The sequence below is a fragment of the Ylistrum balloti genome, unplaced genomic scaffold, assembly GCF_031769215.1.
Source record: "Ylistrum balloti isolate Yb309-2 unplaced genomic scaffold, AGI_CSIRO_Ybal_v1 Utg370186, whole genome shotgun sequence".
Lineage (NCBI taxonomy): Eukaryota > Metazoa > Mollusca > Bivalvia > Pectinida > Pectinidae > Ylistrum > Ylistrum balloti.
This window is the reverse complement of record NW_026782169.1, coordinates 814,843-836,662: the sequence shown is the minus strand read 5'-3', so window position 1 is coordinate 836,662 and position 21,820 is coordinate 814,843. Positions and strand designations below refer to the sequence as shown.

Genomic DNA, 21,820 nt, shown 5'->3' with positions numbered 1-21,820 from the left:
TCAGTGAGGTCCCCCTCCCCCCTGACAGGATCCACACTTTGATCAGAGTTCAGTGAGGTTTCCCTTCCACGCCCCCCGAACAAGATCCACACTTGGTTCAGTGAGGTCCCCCTCCCCCCTGACAGGATCCACACTTTGATCAGAGTTCAGTGAGGTTTCCCTTCCACACCCCGCGAACAAGATCCACACTTGGTTCAGTGAGGCCCCTCTCCCCCCTGACAGGATCCACACTTTGATCAGAGTTCTGTGAGGTTTCCCTTCCACAACCCAGAACAAGATCCACACTTGGTTCAGTGAGATTTTTCCCCGAGCAAGAATCACACATGTTGTTCAGAGAGATTTCCTACAAGACCCGCCCTCAGTTGAAGATCTTACTTCATCTATTTGGCATATAACCATACGAAACATGTCTAAGAATTTTTCATCGTAACAGCCTCAAATAAATATGGCAAACAATGTAAAACTTGAAGTCATGTGCGCTCTATATTCATGGTTTCCACAGTTACGTCACAATGTCATTTATGAATGTGCGATGTCATCTAGAGTGACGTCACAATAAGCAATATTACCCACGTGTAAAACGCAAAAATATGGCATAAGTATATTCACTGAATAACAGTTGACAAACGTAAATTCTTTAAATCGTCACCACCACCACCACCACCACCACCACCACCACCATCATCATCATCATCATCATCATTTTTTTTGTTAGTTTTTATTATTATATAATATTATGACAGACAAGGAAATTAAAGTTGTTGGTGGAACCTGAGTGACATTGCCGTCAACAGTTTTTATTATTCAGAGAAAAAGCTTTCAACAGTTATATTTATGTACAAAATCTAATAGCTGTAATGTAATATATGTTTGTTACATCTATGATACCTGCATATTTTGACGGTTGTCGCTTCGGAGTAGATCCCGCCGCCATCTTGAACACTGATCTTTATAATGATATCAGCAGTAATTCAGGACGGATTTCCGTGCCGATGGCAGGGAAATACAGTAGTCATATATCGTATCCTATGGTTTCCTGTCGTATAATAAAATACTGTTTACCAAATACACGATACCACTAGCGCTTTTGTATAGAAAATGCACTTTACTCAGAACTCCAAGGAGCCCAAAGTAGAGAGGTTACATTGCAGGATTTAGAAAAATGAAATATTGATTCTGGGCTATCGTGCATGAAAAGCACCATGACGTCCAGGGGCGTAGCAAGCCTAGCAGAAATGTGTAAGCCCAGGCGAGGGGTCTGAATTTCATGATTTCAAAGATGTTTTGAATCGTTTTCCGAGACAGTTTTTTTTTATTTATTTAACAACAAATTTCAACCCCTGACATCTATTTTGCAACCTTAGTTTTGTAATTTTGTCCAACATACTCTATGCACGGATTTTTTATGTGTAAGCCCGGGTTTTTTCTTTCTATGGAAGCTACGCCCCTGACGTCATATGACACAAACACAAAAAAACGAAATTCAAGAAGTGAATATCGAAAGTTCTAATCAGGTCGAAATTTGGATGCCTAACATTCGTCCGACATAAAAATATGCGTAGATTTTTTTATACACAAACGTAGAAATCATCAGCTTGGTCGACGTTTGAAGTAGACCGATGGAGACGGGAGCAAATTGTCCGTAAACGAACACAGAGAATAGATGATGAATCGGAAGGTTGGAGATTTAAATATACCGGCCTATTTATGTGACTTCAAATTTTTACCCCAATGGGTTTATCGCCAGACAAACAGCGTCATTTTCGCACAGGAGACTCGTTGCGTGTTACCAAAGTTGGGTAAGAAAAGTTTGAACATTGACACATCTATGACGTCACAGACTGATATGTGATCTCGGCTTTCTGACAAAGTCGCCTCTGGTTGGCATCGAACCACGCACCTCAGGAATCTGTAAAGGTATTCACTGGCCTCTATGTAAGGAACCACAGGTCTCGTGCACAACTAAGGTATACGTTTGTCACTGTCTTAAAACATGTGAAATAGGAAGCAGTAATGAAAAACGCCCTGCTCAAACAAAGTTCGAAATAGCGACCACTGGGTCTCTAGTCTTACACTCTCGACTGAAGAGAATATTCGCACAAAACTCTCAAATTCTACACATGCAATGGTCATCGGTGAAATGGTTCGGAAAAAAGGGGTATCACTCGGATAATCAGGAAATATATTTGGAAATTGAAGGAACACTAGCAATTCGTGAGGGATCAGAGGGGTCGTGTCACCCATCATCGTGTGATTTCTATTCCGGATCTTTTCCTTTATTCCGGATAATTTAAAAATTCATTAAATACATCTGGTGCCAAGGAGAACATTTCAGAGTTTCAGAATGGTCCACCCAGAAATTCTCAAGAAACAAGAAGCCCAAGGGCCTTAAGGGCACTTTAGTCCAATATTTCTTGTAACATGTTATAGAAATATTCAACACATAATACAACTGTAAATTGTGTAAACATTAACTACTGTCACATGCTAAGGCTTCTAACCAAGTTTGAATGAAATGAAATTATACTCAAGATCTGAATTTTCCTTTATAAAATTCTCCATCCAGGAGCAGTAGGACATCTTTGAAATTTCAGTCAATTTGATCCCCTTTTGGCCCTGCCCATCAGCCCCTGGGGGTCAATCAAGGTCAATATGTGCATCTCATCAAACAGTCAACTTATACTGATAAAAAGTAAATTCTAATCTGTTTGGCCCCATCCCTCAGGTCCCTGGGGTTGGGGACAGTAAGATTTATTATTTTGTTGTGCCATTTGCCATGGCAGGTTTTTGTAAACTTTTATTGATGTCGGCTCAGGAGATTTCCATAAGCTGAAAATGTTATAAAGCTTATGATACAGGTGGCAGACACAGATCACAATAGGTCACCCTGAGACATTGTTTCAGGTGACCAAAAAAACTGTAAAAGTTAAATCTAAGATGGTCACCTGTCAGCCCATATCTGTCATTAAAGTACAATGCACAAATAGGGACCAAGTAAAAACCCTACATCTGCAATTTTAACCAATACAGTAATTCTAAAGAAATAAAACTATTTTTGCGTGGTCAATGGATGGACCATGAACGAATACCCCTTCATCTCAAGGGCTACACATCTATGACCTTCTGAGGTCAGTCCCCAAGAGCCAGAATCTGAGAAAGGCCAGTCTGTCAGGTCAATATTAATGACCTTGAGAGGGCAGTCCCTGACAGATATGACCTTAATAGGTCATTCTCTGACTTAAAGTCATGTAGATGAACCATAAAAGACCAGCCATGAGTTCATTCCTTAAAGGTCTCTTCAGATTTCCACCCTGAAAGGTCATCTTAATTTTGTGAAATGGCAATAAAAAACACAACGTCTATGAATATATTTAAATTGCATTTATTTCAATTGTTCTTATTTAATGTATTAAACAATTCTATTTCCAAACAAAACAAATCAATTTTCAAAATCTTTGTTCGTATCATAAGTGTCTGCGAAGACAAATTCTTCTAAAAAAAGCTTTTGATATAAAAATTGCATCGAACCACATTTGTTTTCAAATACAGAAGTATATGAACTAAAACTACACTAAAATCATGTTTCTGTGTCATTACATGTATTTAATCATACCAAGGACTTTTACTTTGTGTTGATATCTAAACAGAATTTTATACCACAATTCAACAAGTACTGTTCAAGGCAACAAAGAAATTGGAACCAAAACCTATCATAAAAGGTATGATATTTGTACCATTGTATAACATCATTTGTTTAATCAATATTTTCATTTAATCATAAACTTTCTAATTTTCATACAAAAAAAAAATATCTAGAAAACTGAAATCAAATGGTTTCAAACCTAATAATTTTAAAAACAAAAGTACTTTCTGAGAATAAGTCTCCTGATGTTTTGACAGACATACAGTTGCTGTTTGGCAGTGTTGAACATATTTGATGAGAATGGGTGATCCAATATGAGTTATATAATAGGTTTGTTGCACCAAACACAAATATTATGACAGTTATGAAACATTAATACTTGATTTCTGCCATACATGAAATTTTGTTTACAGAACTTGAGACAGAAAATTATAACAAACTTTGCATTTCTTCAGTACACACAGATAATTTTGACGGTGACAATGCCAAAAATTTGGTTTCTTACTGAAAAATCAGATATCTGGAATAACTGATGTAGTCAAAACCAAATTTTAAAGTTTAAGCAGTATTATATATGTCTTTTTCAAAATAAAAGAAAACAAACTGACAATCTTATATGTACTCTACTGTTGTAAAGTCTTCATATACTCAGAATACTTGGTTAGGATCAAGAAGGTTAGATTTCGATGTAAAACCAGCATACTAATTGTAAAAAACTTCTTCTTACAAAAAGAAAAGCCAAAAGGATTATTATTGCAAGTCATATACAATTTATAATGAGTTAAAAAAATGAACAAAACATACCACAGGTTAATTATGATATAAAATTGTACATAAATGTATTAAATATAACATGATGTTTCCTCTCTGACAGATGATATTAAACAAAAAAAAACAAAAAAAACCCTAATTGACCCTTTAAAACCATAGATGGACCCACTCATTATGAATACGAATCCTGGATAATAAGGTTTTACGAGTTGGAAGAGTTAAAGGTGGACGGAGAGACAACAGTCAATAAAATCTTTAACAAGATTTGTGCCCAAATATAGTTGATAATCATCTACAACAGCCGTAACAATAAGCCTTATAGAATCACAACTATATGCTCGGTATAAAAACATGCACTTCACAGAAACCAACAATAAAATCTGAAAACACTTCAATCTATTTTATAGTACATTGCAACTTACATAAATATGGATACATAAATTAAAATGAACACTTCAAGACATTTATATATATATTTTCAGTGGGAGCCATTTGTCAAACAATGTACATTTTCTCCATAACCAATACATCTTGTATTTCTTTCATCTGCAGTAGGATTAATACTTTCCTCACCTCCTCATTTTTCCCAATCAAAAATTCGCACTTTTCCTTTTTAATCAAGACAGAAAATGCCACTGAAATGGACTAATATTCCTGATATTGGTTTTAGTGCTACAATCTATCAACAAGAATTCATCAAACAAATGGCTCAACGTGGTTAAATCTACCACTTCTTTAAATAAACAAGATAAACAAATACCTGTGTAAGACATAGAAATCCACACACACAACAGAATCAATGATGTTCTCTCCAACTACTTACAGTAAGTTTCAACGTATGTACAACGAAAACAAAGATTTAGCACATAGGTCCAGAGGATAGAACCCTGTCTACAAGCACTGTACACATCAAGATTGATCTAGGATAGGAACTATTTACCAACAAATATTTCACCCTAATAGCGGTAAAATGTTCCACCAAAACAACATAACATTAATATGGAAAACAAGTATAGGTATAAAAATAAAACGGAATGTTTTTCTTCTACTGAACACAGATTTCTTTGATGCTGTATGACACTTCAAAATGAACAGCACATGCACCTCAAGAGCAATTTTAAAAAACAATACCTTTGAAAATTATTTTTTCCATTTTCAATGATGTAAAGTCAGAGTTATTTCCCCTTGAATACTGGGGAAAATTAGGAGAAAGAGATTTTAAAAGAAGCGAGGTGTCATGGCATTCGTCTACAAACTTTGAAGTTTTCTATAAATATGTATGAAATGAGAATTTATTGTGGCTTGAACACAGTTATTTCCCCTGAACACTTCAGTCATAACAATATTTTTACACTTCAATCATAACAAAATTTTTACACAATCAATTATCCCCAAGTGCTTCTCACACAAACAATGTTGAAAAGACTTTAAGGTAAACACAAACATTGAAAACACCAAGCTTCATTCACCTTCTACAAATGCAGTCTGCAAATTTCACTTTCAGACTGAACCGACTGATCAGATTCCTGAGGTAATGATATACATACATTTTACACATATCATGCTTCTACCAGCCTGAAATTTTACTGGTGCAAGATAACATCAAGGAAAATGACAATCTTATACAGCAAATAAACTTTCAACCTCTCTTGATATGCTAATATTTACCTTAAGGTCATTTCAATGAATTTTAAGACATTAAATAGTTATAAAAAAAAACATTGTTGATTGGCTTCCTTGCTAAACCATCTTCTCTCAGCACATCAACCTTTTGCTACACTTGCTAGGTATATCATCTTGAAGATTGAACTGTTTTTTGAGTCAAGTTTTTATATGTAAGAACACTTTTGTGCACAAAACAGCACTAGAACATTACTCTCTCCCTCTCTCACTTACATGTCTCCCTAAATTAGATACCTCTACACCACACATTCCGCTTCCAGTTTCTGTCGTTTTGTCTGTGGACTACTGCTGGTGCCATCCTTGGACGTATATGAAATGGTGTGTTTGAATGTATACCGGGTGACCTCGTAGTAGCCCGGGCAGTAGTTGGAGGTGGGTGTGATGCTGTTTTGGGATGACAGACTCATTGTCGAGGCAGTGGAGATCTCGTGTTGAAGACTGGCGGACTCTGACAGAATCACTGACTGGTTGCGTTGCTCCACCAAGGCTTTCCAGATCTTGTTTCTGTGGCTTGTGCCAATCTTCATCTTCTGTAGATCCTGAAACAGTAACATGTAAAATTAAGTATATTTTAAAACTCTTGGTTTGTGAAAAATAAAAAAATTGAAATTTTAGATCATATCCAATATGTCTACAGAGGGAACCATCCAGGTACTTTAGGAACTGATCTCAAATCCATCAAGATTTTTGAGTTTTCATTTGCTGTCGACTATAAAATAACCAACCCGAGCATCAAACTTTAGATGTTTGAATCTACTTAAAAAGTTGACTATGTAAGGCTTACCTCGATAGTGAAGTCTTCCAGCTGTTGCATAGTCGTGAGGTTCATTTGATGAAAGTTGTCAATGTACGCGGACAGACCAAGGCTTGCTAACCAGCTGTGAATGGAATTTTAAGAAATCTCTTATTCCTGCATTTTTCCATAACAAAAATAATGTAATTTGAATGTAATGCACAACACTATATACAAAATCACAGTAGTGTGCATGAAATAATGACAAAATTCGAACATCGCCCTATTGTGACAGTTACACTGCAAAAAATAAGCTGTACTTCTGAGAGATGTGACCTCAGTATAATGATATACACTTGTATGTGAGCTCTCTTTCCCCGATGGAAAAAAGACAGATTCAACTTTTCTCCAGTAAAACTATGAATGTAGGAGAAATAATTCCATAAGCACACACCTCTTAATGGAGTTGTCACTGGCACAGCCGTTCAGTGTAGAACTTAGCTCTTCTTTGATGGCGGAGGGACTGAGATTGTTGACCGGAGCAGATAGAACCTGCTGGACTGTGACTGCAGGTTGACCATTCTGGGAGCTGGTCACTTGCACCGTTGGTTCAGAACCAAAAGGTAAAGTTGCCTGAGCTGTTACAGGTGTACCCTCTCGGCTCGGAATGGACACCAGGCGTGGGGCTGATGGTCTGGAAAAATTGAAGATTATATATTGTAAAAGGATTAATATAGTAACTATCAACAGTTCAATCATACCAGTTCAGCAATAACACCATATAAAAATGTCCGAAGATCCTAGACACAAATGGAAGAATCGGACACAAGATTGTAAGTCAAGCTTACCAGTAATAGAAAGCAATCTGATGCTTTCATTATTTTCTAAAAGGTCATTTCAAACTAAAGTTTTAATTTTAATTAACCTAGGATTCTTTAATCATTTGGAGTAAAACAAGTCCTATATTGATATTGAAATTATAACTTCGTAGATTTAGAGTGACAATGATATCAACAACGAAAAAAAATCCTGCAAACATAATGATTTTACAGTACTATTGTTGAAGTCGGATCATAGTTTGTTTTCTGGGTTTAGGCTCATTTTGAGTAGGTTGTCCTTGAGTAGCCGGTGGCTACCTTAATGAACAACACACAGGAGGCCCATCACATGCTGTCAAGAGCAATGGTGATAAAGACACAACCAGATCACAGCTGGATAGAAACATTAATCAAAAGGAATGAAAATATTGGAAGTAGCATTGTACGAATACTGCTGAATCTATGTACTTTAAAGACAGGTTGAATCACAATTCTTCAATTCACTTTGATTTAACTTCAAATATGGACAACAGGCCTTGTTTTCTAATTATAATTCCTGTAGTTACTGATTTCAACAATTTTATTGGACAAAGTTATTATCCAATTAAACCATCTTGTTCTAACACAGAACGTGTGCTCACAGGCAAAATGTATGGAGTGGTACTTTTCTCTTTGCCTTCTTTTTTTTGTCTTAGTTGAATTAAAGATTTTAAAAAAGATATGTACAGTCAACTAAAAATATAAATTTCTTTTTTTTGTGTGCAGTTTTTAACACTTTTGAAACAAGGTCTACATTTACCTTTCATGGTTTTGATTTTAAATCCTCTTAAATCCCTCTACATTGGTTGTCATATCTGCCTGCATTGATTGATTTATTTATGTCATTTGTATACTTTCTTACAGCCTTTTTACAATTTCATATTAGATTTAATTTCATATCAAAGAAACAAGACATCATCCCTTAAGTATTTCTTCATATAAGATGATTTTAAAAAAAAGCACTTTGAAAAGTTCAATATGCATCTTATGAAAAAAGAAAAAGAACTTTGATTTTTTCACTTGCTCCATCAATTTTTATCATTATTATGATGTTAAAGTTTGAATGACTCATTTTTATCAGTAGTTATCTTGATTGCTGTTTATTTCTTGAAAAGAATTTAAAAAATCATATTTATCGTTTGAACATTTTAAATTTAGAGGAATCAATGTATTATTTTACTGCTCGTAATTGCAGCACTGTTCATTAAACCGTACACAATTTTAAACCTATGGCAGACTTTTCTATTTGTGAAATTCTAATCATTACTATCAAAATCAGTGCCCAAATATATTATTTCACAACATAGCAATCTTTAAACATCCTGGTTCTATTTCCAAATCCAGGTATTGATTCACTATGCCCTAGTTTACTAACAACTCAAAAAGAAATAATACTTGGAAAAGTTCTTTGATGAATATTGGGTTTCATTTTCAAAATCATGTTTGAACATGCTGATTTCATTTAAAGGTGAAGAATGACGAAAAGCAATTTAAAATTTCAGAATTATAAAATTAGGGAAAAAACGTGTTATCTAAATTTATCAAGAATGGACATGTTCAATTTAAATTGCCCCCCAAAAAAGGGTTATTATCTTCAGATAATCTGCAATCTAATTTGTACATGTGTATAATGTTAAATCCCTTTTCTTTAAAATCCACAAGAAAGATATCATTTAACTCCTAAAGAAATAGGTTTAAATTTTTGGATTTTACATTTTACATCTGAACTTTTGAAAGAACGCTTAAATTAAAGTATACTACCTATAGACCAATAACTCAATGCAAACTTCATATTCTATTTTTGATTTTCTGAAAATGTTTGTTTCTTATAATTATGATGCCTCCACAATGCCTACAAGACAGGATGTCACTGATATTTGATTTTTTCTTAATTTATTCAATTTTTAAAACTTTCAAAGTGAAGAAACACATGTACCGATTTTATGTTTGTTGGTTTTTACATCTAGGATTTTTTTTATACCTGTATTTACTTAGATGTTGGAAGTAAGAACACTTGTGTATCAATCATACATGAAATAGTAAAAAAAAAAACCAACCTAAATATTTTGAAATCTTAACAGTAGAAAGTGAAATATCCGAGATGTAATTTATAAAAAAAAACTTTTGTTTAATTTTTTAATTTTTTTTTTCAGAGTGTTGAATGTTACTCTTGTTTGCTGAATCTGAACTTTAACCAGTTGGTGCTGGTGTTTTTTTCCTTTCTTGAATTAAAACCTTCAGTATAACTCTGTGCAAGTAAGGAATATAAAGAGGGAAGTAAAGAAGTTTTAAGAATCGAGAGATCTAACAAGAATCTAAACATGACCAGACTATAAATCCATCATCTTTGAGAATACCAGTTTGTCAAAATTTGAAGTTTAACAGATAGCAGAGCAGATTTAACAATGACTGCAAAAAACAATACACATCATCATAGAGTAATTCAACCATGACAATGGAAAGATCCCAGGATCCAACACAATTAACTGAATTAGCAAGTCGCATAATAAAACTTGTTCTGTATACTTGAATAAGAACACCAACAAAATGTATCATACACTACTGTTTTATTTGAGAATGCATTTTTTTTTTTATTATTCAAGAATGTACAGAAATTTAAATAATTAAAATATAGGAATCTGCATAGCGATGCTGCTATACAATATACTTCACGCAATTTAGTTACAGAAACAAATGTGTTCTATGTACAATATAAATAAAATTAAATATCAATAACTATGTACAAATCTTTAAATAATCAGCACGACTTTGAAAATGAAATTCTAGATTAATTTCATATCCTATCCAGATTTAAATTAGAAGCACTTTTATATTTTTGAAGCAAAATATACATAAAAAAAGTACACCATATAAAAACTATGATACAACATCTTCTATATAATAAAGAGATTCTTTCTCTTCCTTAAAACATTTCCAGCGTGAGATTTTCAACAAATAATTTAAATCTAAAAATAACTACCAGCGTCATGGTACATTAAATCAAAAGGACGGATAGATTAAAATTTAAAATCCTAAAAATAGACTTTCAAATTTAAACCAATATCATTTCAGATAAGTATTTTTTTTCGTTTTAAAGGGCAATTTTTTATGTCACATAACATAACTATGCAAGATTAAAAAAGGAAAGAATCAGATCAATTAACATCAATTTCAAAACAACATCAATGAAATCCAAAATTGAAAAAGGAACACTGTGCTTCAGCACCAAGACACTTTAAAAGTTGATCCTACTTGCAGGCAAATGGTAATGATAGTTAGGATGAATGAATGTGAAAACAAAAAATTATGGTAGAACTTGATTGAAAAATGTCTTGAAATGAATATCGTTGAATATTTAATGTTTATGAACACATTGGTAATTATTGGCGTGTTAATGCCCCTTGTTCGGAGTCCTTCTTAATGCTAAGAGGGCCAGTGGTGGCATATCTTCCTCATTTACAGATTTATGGATGCGGTGGTGTCTGTGCTTCATCCAATAACTGGGTGTCATCTCCATACAAAACAAATGTAAGGTTCCTGATCTTTTTAATGCACTTTGGAGAACAGCTGGACTGTCCAAGGACGCAATTCTGCAAACACTCCTATCTAATATGGCACATCCAAGCAAAGAATGGTGAGGTGTTGAACAATGCAGATCAGGGACACCTGAACAGCAGATGAAGTATGGCTCCTCGAATGGTCTCGTCAGTAGCTCCGGCAGAACATAGATTCCCCGCGATAATACTCGCTTTTCACTGTCTAATGATCTATGTCTTAGGTTTAATCACTTTGCCTGGTTTTGCAAGTGGGCGTTTGGACTTTTTCATCATCTTGCTTTTACTTTCCCGAGCCAGAATCATCGACAGCCACCTGAAATGAGCAGGCACATGTTTAGCCGTTTAGCTCTGTTCAGTTTTTGATCTGTCGTTTTTATTTTCTTTTTTTTTTGGAGTTTCAATAAATGTCACACAAAATGGATGTGTCTACTACACTTCAGGGACTATGTATTCATTTCTTGAGAAATTGAACTGCTGTTTGTAGCTCAGGTGGCTGCCGGTGAAAACTGAGGGAAAGGACACTTCTGTGGGTTCCAGCTTCGCGAAAAAGTCACTATGATTGGACTCAAATTCTGAGACTTGAAAAGAAGGCCTGTAAAAAGGTAATCCACAACTTTAAAAGACCTGAAATGCATGTGTACCATGATCCCACCAGACATACGCAAGGTCAAATCATGGTTGTACATTGTATTCACCTAGCAAGCTGACAATGTGATCAGATCACAAGCGTATATACTCTCTCTTTGTCACTCATATACACTCCTTCATCTTTCAGCCATTACTGAATCTTGTAAACAGAATTAACCAAAGTGCATCATATCTCTCTCCCTCACAAAAATAAATATAGGAATTTCTTCATTATCGGTGTATCATTGAAGTCAGTGATGTATTTTCCCTATTTTTCCCTATAGATTCTGTAAAGTGCAGTGTGTAGAGTTGTCTGTTGCTAGTTATCTCCCCTCTATTGACTGTCCAATTTCCAGCAGAAGTGGCTCCAGTCCTCAATTTGCACCTGCCACCCACCTCAACTTTTCCAGCAGGTTTTTTGGATGTGTGATAATAAAATTTGCCTTACTGCCATTTTTTTCAAATCATTATTCTGTCACTCTTTAACAAATTCCATTAAATTTTCCCTTCAATTTTAAATAAAGTTTTCAACCCAGTATTTAAATTTGAAAACTAATTCACAAATCAAAGTCGAAACTGAAGTTAGTCTAAATATTTTAGCAATCCAAAACAATTCCCCCCAAAGAAAATTATCATCAAAATACAATATTTTTTTCCTTTTCTTTATAGATTTCATTTATTTTGGTTGTTTTAAAATCATCAAATAAGGATTTGGAAATGGCAATATGGCTTGACAACATGAAAGACTACAGACATACACAAGAACAAACTACTTCACCACTACATCATTACAGAGTACTATGATATACACTGTGATGAGTACTTACTGTCGGTTTATCTCCACTTGTTTCTGTTTGTAAGACTCCACTTGGTTCTGTGGTACCATAGAAGATAGTTCTAAAGAGTCCCTGAGCTTACAAAGGATTTCGTAGTTCTCCCGACCTCGCACCTGAAAAAATCAAAATTGACCAATTTTAATAATAAAATCTCGACTAGTTTAATTTTCTGTATAAGCAAATCCTTTCTTTTTCAATTTTAAAAACCAGATATTCAAACTAGGCAGCAGAAAAAGAATTTTAAATAATAGTTTTATTCAATATACAGAGAACTAGTCAGGATTATATCTACTAAAATCTGTGTGCTTGAATATCTTACCGTGAGAGTAAATGCTTCTTCTCCATCTAATTTCCTCTTTTTCCCTCCTGGAGCGATAGATGTGATTTCTGTTCCGACAGTCACCTTACCAAAATCTTAAAATAAAAGGGAACACTTTGCTTAAAAAATTGTGAGGTACTTTTTATAGAAGAAAATTGAAATATGATTTCTTTTCTTATTTATTAAAGCTGTTTATAACACTTTTAGTACTTTAATTATAAAGCATTCTGGTTTTAGCAGGAAATACAAATCTCCACTCACTGTTTGTTATTTTCTTGGGAGACTGTTTAGTTGGAGGCAGTGCTGCCTTTTCGTCTGCTTTTCTGTCACGGCCAGGACATGCACAAATCCTCACTTCCACGGCTCTACGGCCTAGCACCTGGTTACTAAAACAAATAAAGAACACTTGAAATTTGGATCTCTCTTTTTTTACTGGACATCCATGTATCATTTCCTTAAAAATTCATTATTATCTAAAGCACACAGATGAGGCCTTAAACAAATTTGTTAAAAATTCACATTGTTATGGATAACTTACTCTCTTTCTAATGTGAAGACAATCTGGATTGGTCTCCTGTTGGGGCCCCCGACACAGGATCCAAGACACATGAACTGGAAAAGGTTTGTGACCCATTCTGACCCAGCTGTTGAAAGAAACACATTTAATATCAGTGAAATGGTCTTTAAGAAATTTTACACATGATCCATCTCATATTTTGTTTCATAAAGAAAGTTTTACTCTTCTAATAAATATGTGAAATCAAAACATCAAAAATTTATATTTTGCTCCACTATGTCTCTACCTTGTGGATGTTCATGGGGTATAATGACACTCTGTCGGCTGGTGTACCCATCCTCTGTATACTTGGCAAGTTTGTGTTCACAGCGGACAAGATGAGTAGGTGCGGGATGATCTGAACAAATAAAACACAATAATCATTTTACAATCTTTTTTTTTTTTTTTTTTAAATTTCAAAAATTTTTTTTTAACAAGGAATTTAGTTTCAATTCCAGATGATGTTTGCTGCAATGTTTTACAATAATATAGAAATGTGTCAATGAGGCCTGTCACACATCATTATTAGTTAATGAATGGCTTTCATTTTCCCTGATGTGTTGTCGATCAATAGTCACAACAGGTGGTATGTGTTCAGGCAAAGAGTGTAAAAAACAAATCAATTCCATAATAATCAATTAATTAGCCAACCTGGTGATGGTTTGTTGAACCTTTTGACAGGCAAAATTTGTCTCTGGTTTCTATGCTAATTACATTCTGCATGGTCTTTCTGGCTTTTTCTCCAGGAAAAAAGAATTCTTTTCCCCCCGATTTAGCCCATAAAATATACCATTATGTATAATGCTTAATGAATTTCTCTGTTGAATTGCCCCTACTGATCAACATATACTCACTTTCGTTGTGTTCTTTTGAAGTTGCGTGATTTGGACATCTTTTGACAGTCTCCTGAACATGTTCTGGTTTCATGAAAATGGGCATGGCACGAATAACACAGCCGGGTGCAGGGGCACGCGTACATTTGAATCTCACCGGGCAAGTTGTAGCCATTCGTACATACAATTTCTTTAGCACCTCTGAGTACTGAAATGATGAAAAATAGCAAGTTTCAAAAGATGAACTTCATTTTTAAATAGATGAAACGGCCAACCAAAATAATTCAGGATTTAATAGTAGGACTTTTCTAGTTACCATAGCAATTTAAAAGGAAGAATTAAAATTGGTTTGTTTTAAAATTAATTCTACATGCAATATGTTAACAGCTCATTGAAGCCATTGCCAATATATTTAATATCATAAACAATTCCTTTTCAGTGTAATTACTTATTCTATTTAGAATTTAGAATGTTTATATGCATTAAAAAATGATATCCAGGACCTATCATTCAAAATAATTATTATACTGAACAGTATTACAGTTTACTGTTTTGGCTGTTTAAGTGAAACAAGCCTTTATTCTCACAGGTATTTCTCTGATACAGCCTTGCATTGTGACAATTACTCTGGAATACTTACTGTCCAGGTAGTTGATTTAGTTTCTTTTGAGGGTTGAGAAAATGAAATCTGAAAACCATGGTCTCCAGCATAATCTGTGCTGTAATGAAAACACAAGAAAAGAATGTGAAAATTTGTGTTTTTTAATTTTAAATGAAAATGTGTTTTCTAATATCTTTACCTTACAGTGTTACCTATTACCCCAATAACAGTAAGAAACCCATGAAACTCCCTGATTACTCTCCTATATAAATATATATTGTTAGGGGGTACACTTTACCCCAATTTAAAAAGGCAAAGGAGAACACAGAATTTAAATACTACAAGCAAATATTTGAGAATTTTAATCAAATTTAAATGGAAACAAAAATTAAACATTTTCCCAATTATATGTGTAGTTGAAAAAAAAGAATTCCTTAATTGCAATGGAAAAATATTTAAAATGCATAAGATTGGATGTTTTCATTTAATTACAGTAGTCGATCAAGCACAACACACTAGGCTTTGATAGGCTGGGTCTGGCCATTTTGAATTTATGTATATACAGTAAATTTAATCTCCAAGCTTGGTTCTAATGTTATGTGTACCTTGATGGCTATCCCACAGAGGCTTTCTGCCCCACATAAAATATTTCCTGAGTCGCTGACCTAGATTACTGTTATTTAACGGTACTAGCTCTATAGGACAATCCCTAGCTTTTGTTCGTGTTCATTGGCCAAGAACCAGTATAAATGGGAAAAAAATAGTTCTTTCATAGAGAGATCAATACCAGAATGAGTCAATGGTACCTCCCCTATCAAATTCAGGTAGACTAGTAGGCATTGGCCTTTGTGTCAACACTCAAACGCTAAGCCAGATGAGTCCAATTTTAGTAAAAGGGGAGATTTCAATCTTCACCATGCATAACATTTACACGTGCTCTCATTCTAAAATGATTCTCTTGTTATTAATAATCAATGCAAAGTTTGGGATGGCTACCTTGAAATATTAATTAGTCCATCTGATCAATGGAGTACTACGATGCTGTTTGGTTGTAGTACAGGTTTAGCCTGTGGGACCTGGATTGTTTACCAAAGGACTTTTCTGATAACATCAGTGTTCAGGATAGATTTAAATTGGGTTTTCAAGTTGGAACACGTACAATGGCCAACTCTGTAGAGCACCCCAAGGCTATCAAATGCACCACTGTGTTACAATCTAATTTGGACCGATACCTCAATAGTGTCTCGTGTTATGACTACTCATTTCAATAAAATGGTATATCAAATTTACCACACAATAACATTACATACATTTTGCCTATCCTTAACAAGTCGTTACAAACAATAGACACCTACATTTTTATCATCATTATGTCAATTTACTACAATAATAAACTCATTGTAAAAAGAAAATATAGAAATTTTCAATATTTTTAAAAATATTTCTTCTTTCTTAATTTTTACACCACAAATGAACACTTCTCTTCCAAAACAGCTAAATAAAATGGAATTACAATCCTGAAATGTACAAGTGAGAGAACAAGAACATGTGACTTACTTTGATGGAACTGATGGTATGGGGGACTGCATTCCCGTGTGAGGTGAATATGGGGGCGGGGAGGTGATGGTCTGAAATCACATTTACAACAACATCAAACTGTGAGTACAAAAACAACTAAATTTGATAAAGTGTCTGTAAGTTCTAGACTAACAAAACATTCTTTCTCTGACAACTCCACTTACCACATTGCAAGTGCCGACAAATTGTCAACGTTAGAGAACAGTCATTGAAAAAATATTCAGTCATAATGATTTTATTTCTGACTTTTTTCCTATGAAAAGAGTTTTAATCAAATATTGTACACAACATTGTGCTAATTAATAAACTAATGAATACCTAATATGTACACAAAAAGTGAAAGCAGAGCTATTTTAAGTCATTACATGCATCATTCTACTACTTTGTGAGAAACATGTACTTACATCATTGTATGGGCTGGATGCAGAGCTGCCGATGATGTTTGTTTGGGAGTCTGGGCTCATAGAACTGGCCGATGTTGTGTTGGCAATGATAGGGTTAAGCTGTAACAAGGAAAAGGGATATAGAAATATATGCCTGCAACAGAACTATTTTTTCCTTTTACAAAATTAAAAAAAAAAAAAAAAAAGTCAAAATTTACAATAGAAATTTCCTGAAAATACATCTAAAATACTGACAATACATCATTAAGCTCAGTGACTATTTTCCTTGCTTATGCACAGAAACCTTGTACAGAATTTTTCATTGTAAGTAACGTTTAAAATTTTTGAAGTCATAAAGAAAATAAAAATGGTACTGAAATGTCATATTTATAATTTTATTATTTGAATATTCATGATGAAAGAATTAAAAGCAAATATTCCTGAATATGTAGGTCTTGTTAACACTGTTTGGTGTGTATATAATCAGTTTGAAGGCTATGTATGCATCACAGCAGTTAAACAAGATAAGTATTGTGAGATGATAAATCAATATTATAGGTCAACTTGGTAGATATAGGACCTGTAGATAGGCATGAAGTAATCACGACAGGTCTACTTGTGTCTATGAATAATATTACAGATAAGAACACATGACATTTCGTGTACAAGTCTATCCACTACTTCAATGTTAACCCTGAAATACATAAAAACACTCCCACCCTAACTAAAAACTTATCATTTCATGGCTATTAATATTATGTACCAACTACTGTGAAACAAGGTACTACTCAGTTTTATAAATTTAAATAATTTTGAACACCATACCTTTATTTCAAACATAATCAAATTCACTCCATAAAATCAATATTGAAATCATAATGATAATAATTTAAGACATTCGAATACCAATTCCAGTTTCTGTGAAATTTGTTTTTGCCTCACAAAGAAATTATACCCTTTCCTTATCATTAAATTGTGCTATGATTAACTATCAATAATAAGTATTGATCTATGAAGGTATTTTTAGCAGATCTCACCAGCAACAGGCTCCATCTGGTAGTCAAGATATAATTAGCATACACACCTAGGTTGACCTTTATACATAATTATTTCATTGATAATGAACCCCACAATAAAATAATAATTCAGTAAGTAGTTTTTACATTTGGTAGAGAAGTAATAAATTCATAATTAAAGTAAATTAATTGACAAATTATTCTAAAACATGATGTACACGAAATACAAAATTTAACATACAATATATATTGTAATACCTGAAACAAATTTCTCCTTATTCTTTCGAAAATGAATTTAAAAGAATACAAATTTAGAAGTAATACTTTCAAAAATATTACATTTATAAACTAACCCCCCCCCACTTTTTCACCACATCGTCACATTAAAAAAAGTTGTCAAAAAAAAAAAAACAGTTATCAAACACACCGCTAAAAACAACATGAGGTTTGTGAATATACTAGTAAACCTGACACCAAACCACTTACCCTGTATGTAGTGAATCCAGTTCTTTCAAACTTAATCATTTTGGACGGAGTGTTCAAGAAAATGTTCTAACATAAATATATCACATATAACTGTTCAATCCAACGTTCTCACTGATGCATTTCAACACTAAATATCTGCTTTTTAGTAACTCAAATATCTACATGTATATATATGGCATGTCCAGTCTTGCTCTGGTACAATATAACAATCTACCTGTTCTGACATGTACCTGTAGGTAAGTACCAGATCAGGGGCTACAATGTACGTACACCACTGGCTTCACTGAGAATTTATTATGTTAATGTCATCTGTTACGAGGCTACACAGGACACAAAGGGGAAAGCCTAGCCCAATAATCTATGCAGCTACAGAGGCTGGGAAAATCTATATCTGTATGCCTTCTGGCCTTGGGAAAACCTGCTAACTGTCAGTGGCTTTCAATGACTAAAGCTTCACCGGGTTGTCATGACAACCAGGAGAGACGCTACCTGTGTTTATTTTTAGCTCAACCACATGGTGTTGTAGCTATAGTCTAGGCAGTGTGTGTACTACACACTAAGACCAGGTCAGACTGATGTTTGTTTTCCTTTTCTACCTGGCCTGTATGTATAACGATAATCAAACACCAGAACTTTAGTGGTTGTATCCCTCAATCTAAATTTATGATTCCTCTGTCCAAGTGACACACCCAGAACAAAGCCTTAAATGGGCATATGTGGTGTCACCACAGGTGAACAATTTTAAAGGGGTTACTCGTGATCTGAAGGCACCACACACATACACCAAACTGTGGTAAACAAGTCTGAGACAGAGGTGTGTTGATTATCAGGTCAACACAGACATTGAGTGGTAGCCTGTTTGTGAATAATACACTGTAAAATCACTAAAGTCTTTCACACTTCATCAAATTTTTACAAACAATTTTGAATGGATGTCAATGAGTCAATTTTTACCTATAAACTACGAGGAAATATGCTTTATGTAGCAATAAAGAAATACAACAGCTAATTATTAATTGTTAATTAATGACGATATAATATTATTAGTTAGTAAGAAAGGATATAAAAGAAAAACTTACCAGATCAGATATGGAATCATTTTGGCCTCTGATTTGGAATCTCTCGATTTGCAGACTTGTCTCTTCCCCTGACGGTTCACCATACTCGTAATCTAAATCCCTACTCGATATCTGAGTGTATCCTCTGAAAAAAAATCAAACACCATATCATATATTTTGTGTACTTTATAATACCATGTATTTTAATATGTACTATTTTCTACATTTTCCAATTTTCATTAAAACCGGTTTTTCGTAAATGACCATTTACTTGAAGAATGATTCTTTTTTGCAAATTTTAATATCTTTATTTGTGAAAAAAATATTATAAAACAAGTGAGAAATACAACTTTCAGGAAGGCTTTCACAGAAAGGAATAACTTACCCATTTTCAGTGACTTCTCCTAGTGTATTCCACAGGTATTCAAATGTTTCTTGAGACATTGGTGGGCCAGATGGTGTACCGTTAGTAGTTGTTGTACTAGCAGTAGACAGCTGGGACATGACAGGGTGACGATGAATGAATTTACTGAATCTGAAAAAGAAATGCATATATTTAACTATCTGCTGTCATTTGTTGTTCAAAACCAGCTTTAGTTTAACAAGTTAGAAATCAAAGAATTCTAACACCTTTATCTTCTGCATTGTGACATTCTTTGGAAAATCTCCCCAGTGAAGATTTAAAACTTGAACATAAACATTTGTATTGTAACGTCTCTGTTGATATTCTGAATTTCCAACTTTCAATACTTTCAATATAGAATTGTTAAATTCAATTTTCTTTGTGTATAGTGTATATACCGCGTTGCCCCGGTGATGTCATTGTTGATAGTCAGAATTTCTTAAGAAACCTGACCTAGCTAAGCTACCAATGACTGCCATGTCACACATGAGTGACTTTAGTTTCTACTTAACACATAGGCATAGAAACAAGCTTAAAAATATCCAACAGGTATTGAAATTTACAAAACGGCTCTTGTGTCAAATTATTACAGCATTTTAAAGGCAATCCCTAATTTTTCCACAAAGCCAGTCAATGGGTACAACTAAGGAACTAAGGGAAAAATTAAGATGTCAATACAGTAATCATTCAAAATAAAAGATATAAAAAAATCCTATCGTACTTATAAGTCTGTGAATGAAAATATAATATTACCAGGAAAACTGTTCAAAAATCAATGTTATTCAATGGTGCATATTTTCTACAAAAAAGAACAGCTTTAATGTCAGTATTTTATTTTTAAGTTATTTTTCCTGGTAATAATTTTTCATCATCAACTTGACCTCCAGATATTTCATCTAATAACTATAAATGCAATATTTCAATAATTCAGAATGTTGTAGCGAGACTAATCAATTTTATATCTCTTTGGCTAATTTCTATGGAAATTACTCCCCTCACAAATAAAAGAGAAGTTGCGAAAATAAACATGATGCAATTTGCATCAGAGGATGACTTAATTTAGCAAAAAAAAAACTGAGAACTTGATGAGGAGAAAGCGACAAAATTAAGATACCAAGATGCATGCATGATACAGTTAGGAATAAATAGGAAATGATAAGTATTCTATGTAAAATATTCATATCCTCTCTTTGTTTACATTTTTACTGAATAAAATGAACCACTCAATTAACTTGTTTGGACAACATAAACTTACTCATAAAATATATTCCTTCTCACAATAACCAATATGTTAAAAGTCTACAAAAACATAACTGAACATAAGCATGGAACTCGTAAACAATGAACGACCGACATCTATATTCTGAAATACATATCCGCCATTGACATATTTCAGATTTACCATGCGTGTCCCGGCTGAAGTTGTAACGTTTCTAGTAAGTAATCACTCGTTTGGACACGACAAACAAACAATAGATAGTTACTTACGATGATGATGAGATGCGGTGTTACTTCGTTGAAGAAGCATGAAATTTGTTGGCCCACAAACACATAAGAAACCGAGCTTCTATAACATCCCACGAAACTACCTCTAAACTTCAATGGGACTCCATTGCATACCACGTGGTACAAAATATCAATGGCGGAGAGCACTATTCGCGGGAAAACACGTCACAACATATTTCTTCGCTGCTGATGTTAGTTGAAAAAAATAAGATAAACTGTTAATAAAAAAAGTCTAAAGCATTACCAGTAGTGCTATATCCGAAACGATGATGAAAGTGGTGACTGATAACTCTTGCCGGCCATAGGAAGTGCTTTATAAGCTGGTCTGATGCTTGTTTGATTAACTGACCAATCAGCGAGCGACCGGGGCGATG

General features: G+C 33.9%; 1 protein-coding gene across 3 annotated transcripts; it reads right to left on the bottom strand.

The window, feature by feature from the left end:
* Window positions 1–3,366: 3,366 nt before the first annotated feature.
* Window positions 3,367–21,766, bottom strand: LOC132551199 (cellular tumor antigen p53-like). 3 transcript variants are annotated; one of them, XM_060215310.1, is made up of 15 exons: window positions 21,691–21,766; window positions 19,923–20,072; window positions 19,559–19,682; window positions 16,999–17,097; window positions 16,574–16,644; window positions 15,056–15,134; window positions 14,437–14,623; window positions 13,830–13,940; window positions 13,565–13,670; window positions 13,288–13,412; window positions 13,027–13,121; window positions 12,699–12,820; window positions 7,285–7,524; window positions 6,882–6,975; window positions 3,367–6,636 (listed from the first exon to the last, which is right to left on the bottom strand). In XM_060215310.1, the coding sequence occupies exons 2-15, from the start codon at window positions 20,039–20,041 to the stop codon at window positions 6,334–6,336; spliced, it is 1,875 nt and encodes a 624-aa protein (XP_060071293.1). In that variant the 5' UTR covers window positions 20,042–20,072; window positions 21,691–21,766; the 3' UTR covers window positions 3,367–6,333. The 3 variants fall into 3 exon arrangements, with proteins under 3 accessions (XP_060071293.1, XP_060071292.1, XP_060071294.1); XM_060215309.1 differs by lacking the exon at window positions 21,691–21,766 and adding an exon at window positions 21,429–21,535; XM_060215311.1 differs by lacking the exons at window positions 19,559–19,682; window positions 19,923–20,072; window positions 21,691–21,766 and adding an exon at window positions 18,480–18,617.
* Between the last annotated feature and the right edge of the window lie 54 nt (window positions 21,767–21,820).

What these genes read in the sequence shown, in the direction of transcription:
- LOC132551199 (XM_060215310.1), bottom strand. Translation starts at nt 20,041, where the DNA reads ATGTCCCAGCTGTCTACTGCTAGTACAACAACTACTAACGGTACACCA. An exon ending in TCCCAAGAAAATAACAAACA is followed by an intron (nt 13,122 to 13,287) that starts GTGAGTGGAGAT and finishes TTTTATTTTAAG; the next exon opens with ATTTTGGTAAGGTGACTGTC. An exon ending in AAGAAGCATTTACTCTCACG is followed by an intron (nt 12,821 to 13,026) that starts GTAAGATATTCA and finishes TGATTTTTTCAG; the next exon opens with GTGCGAGGTCGGGAGAACTA.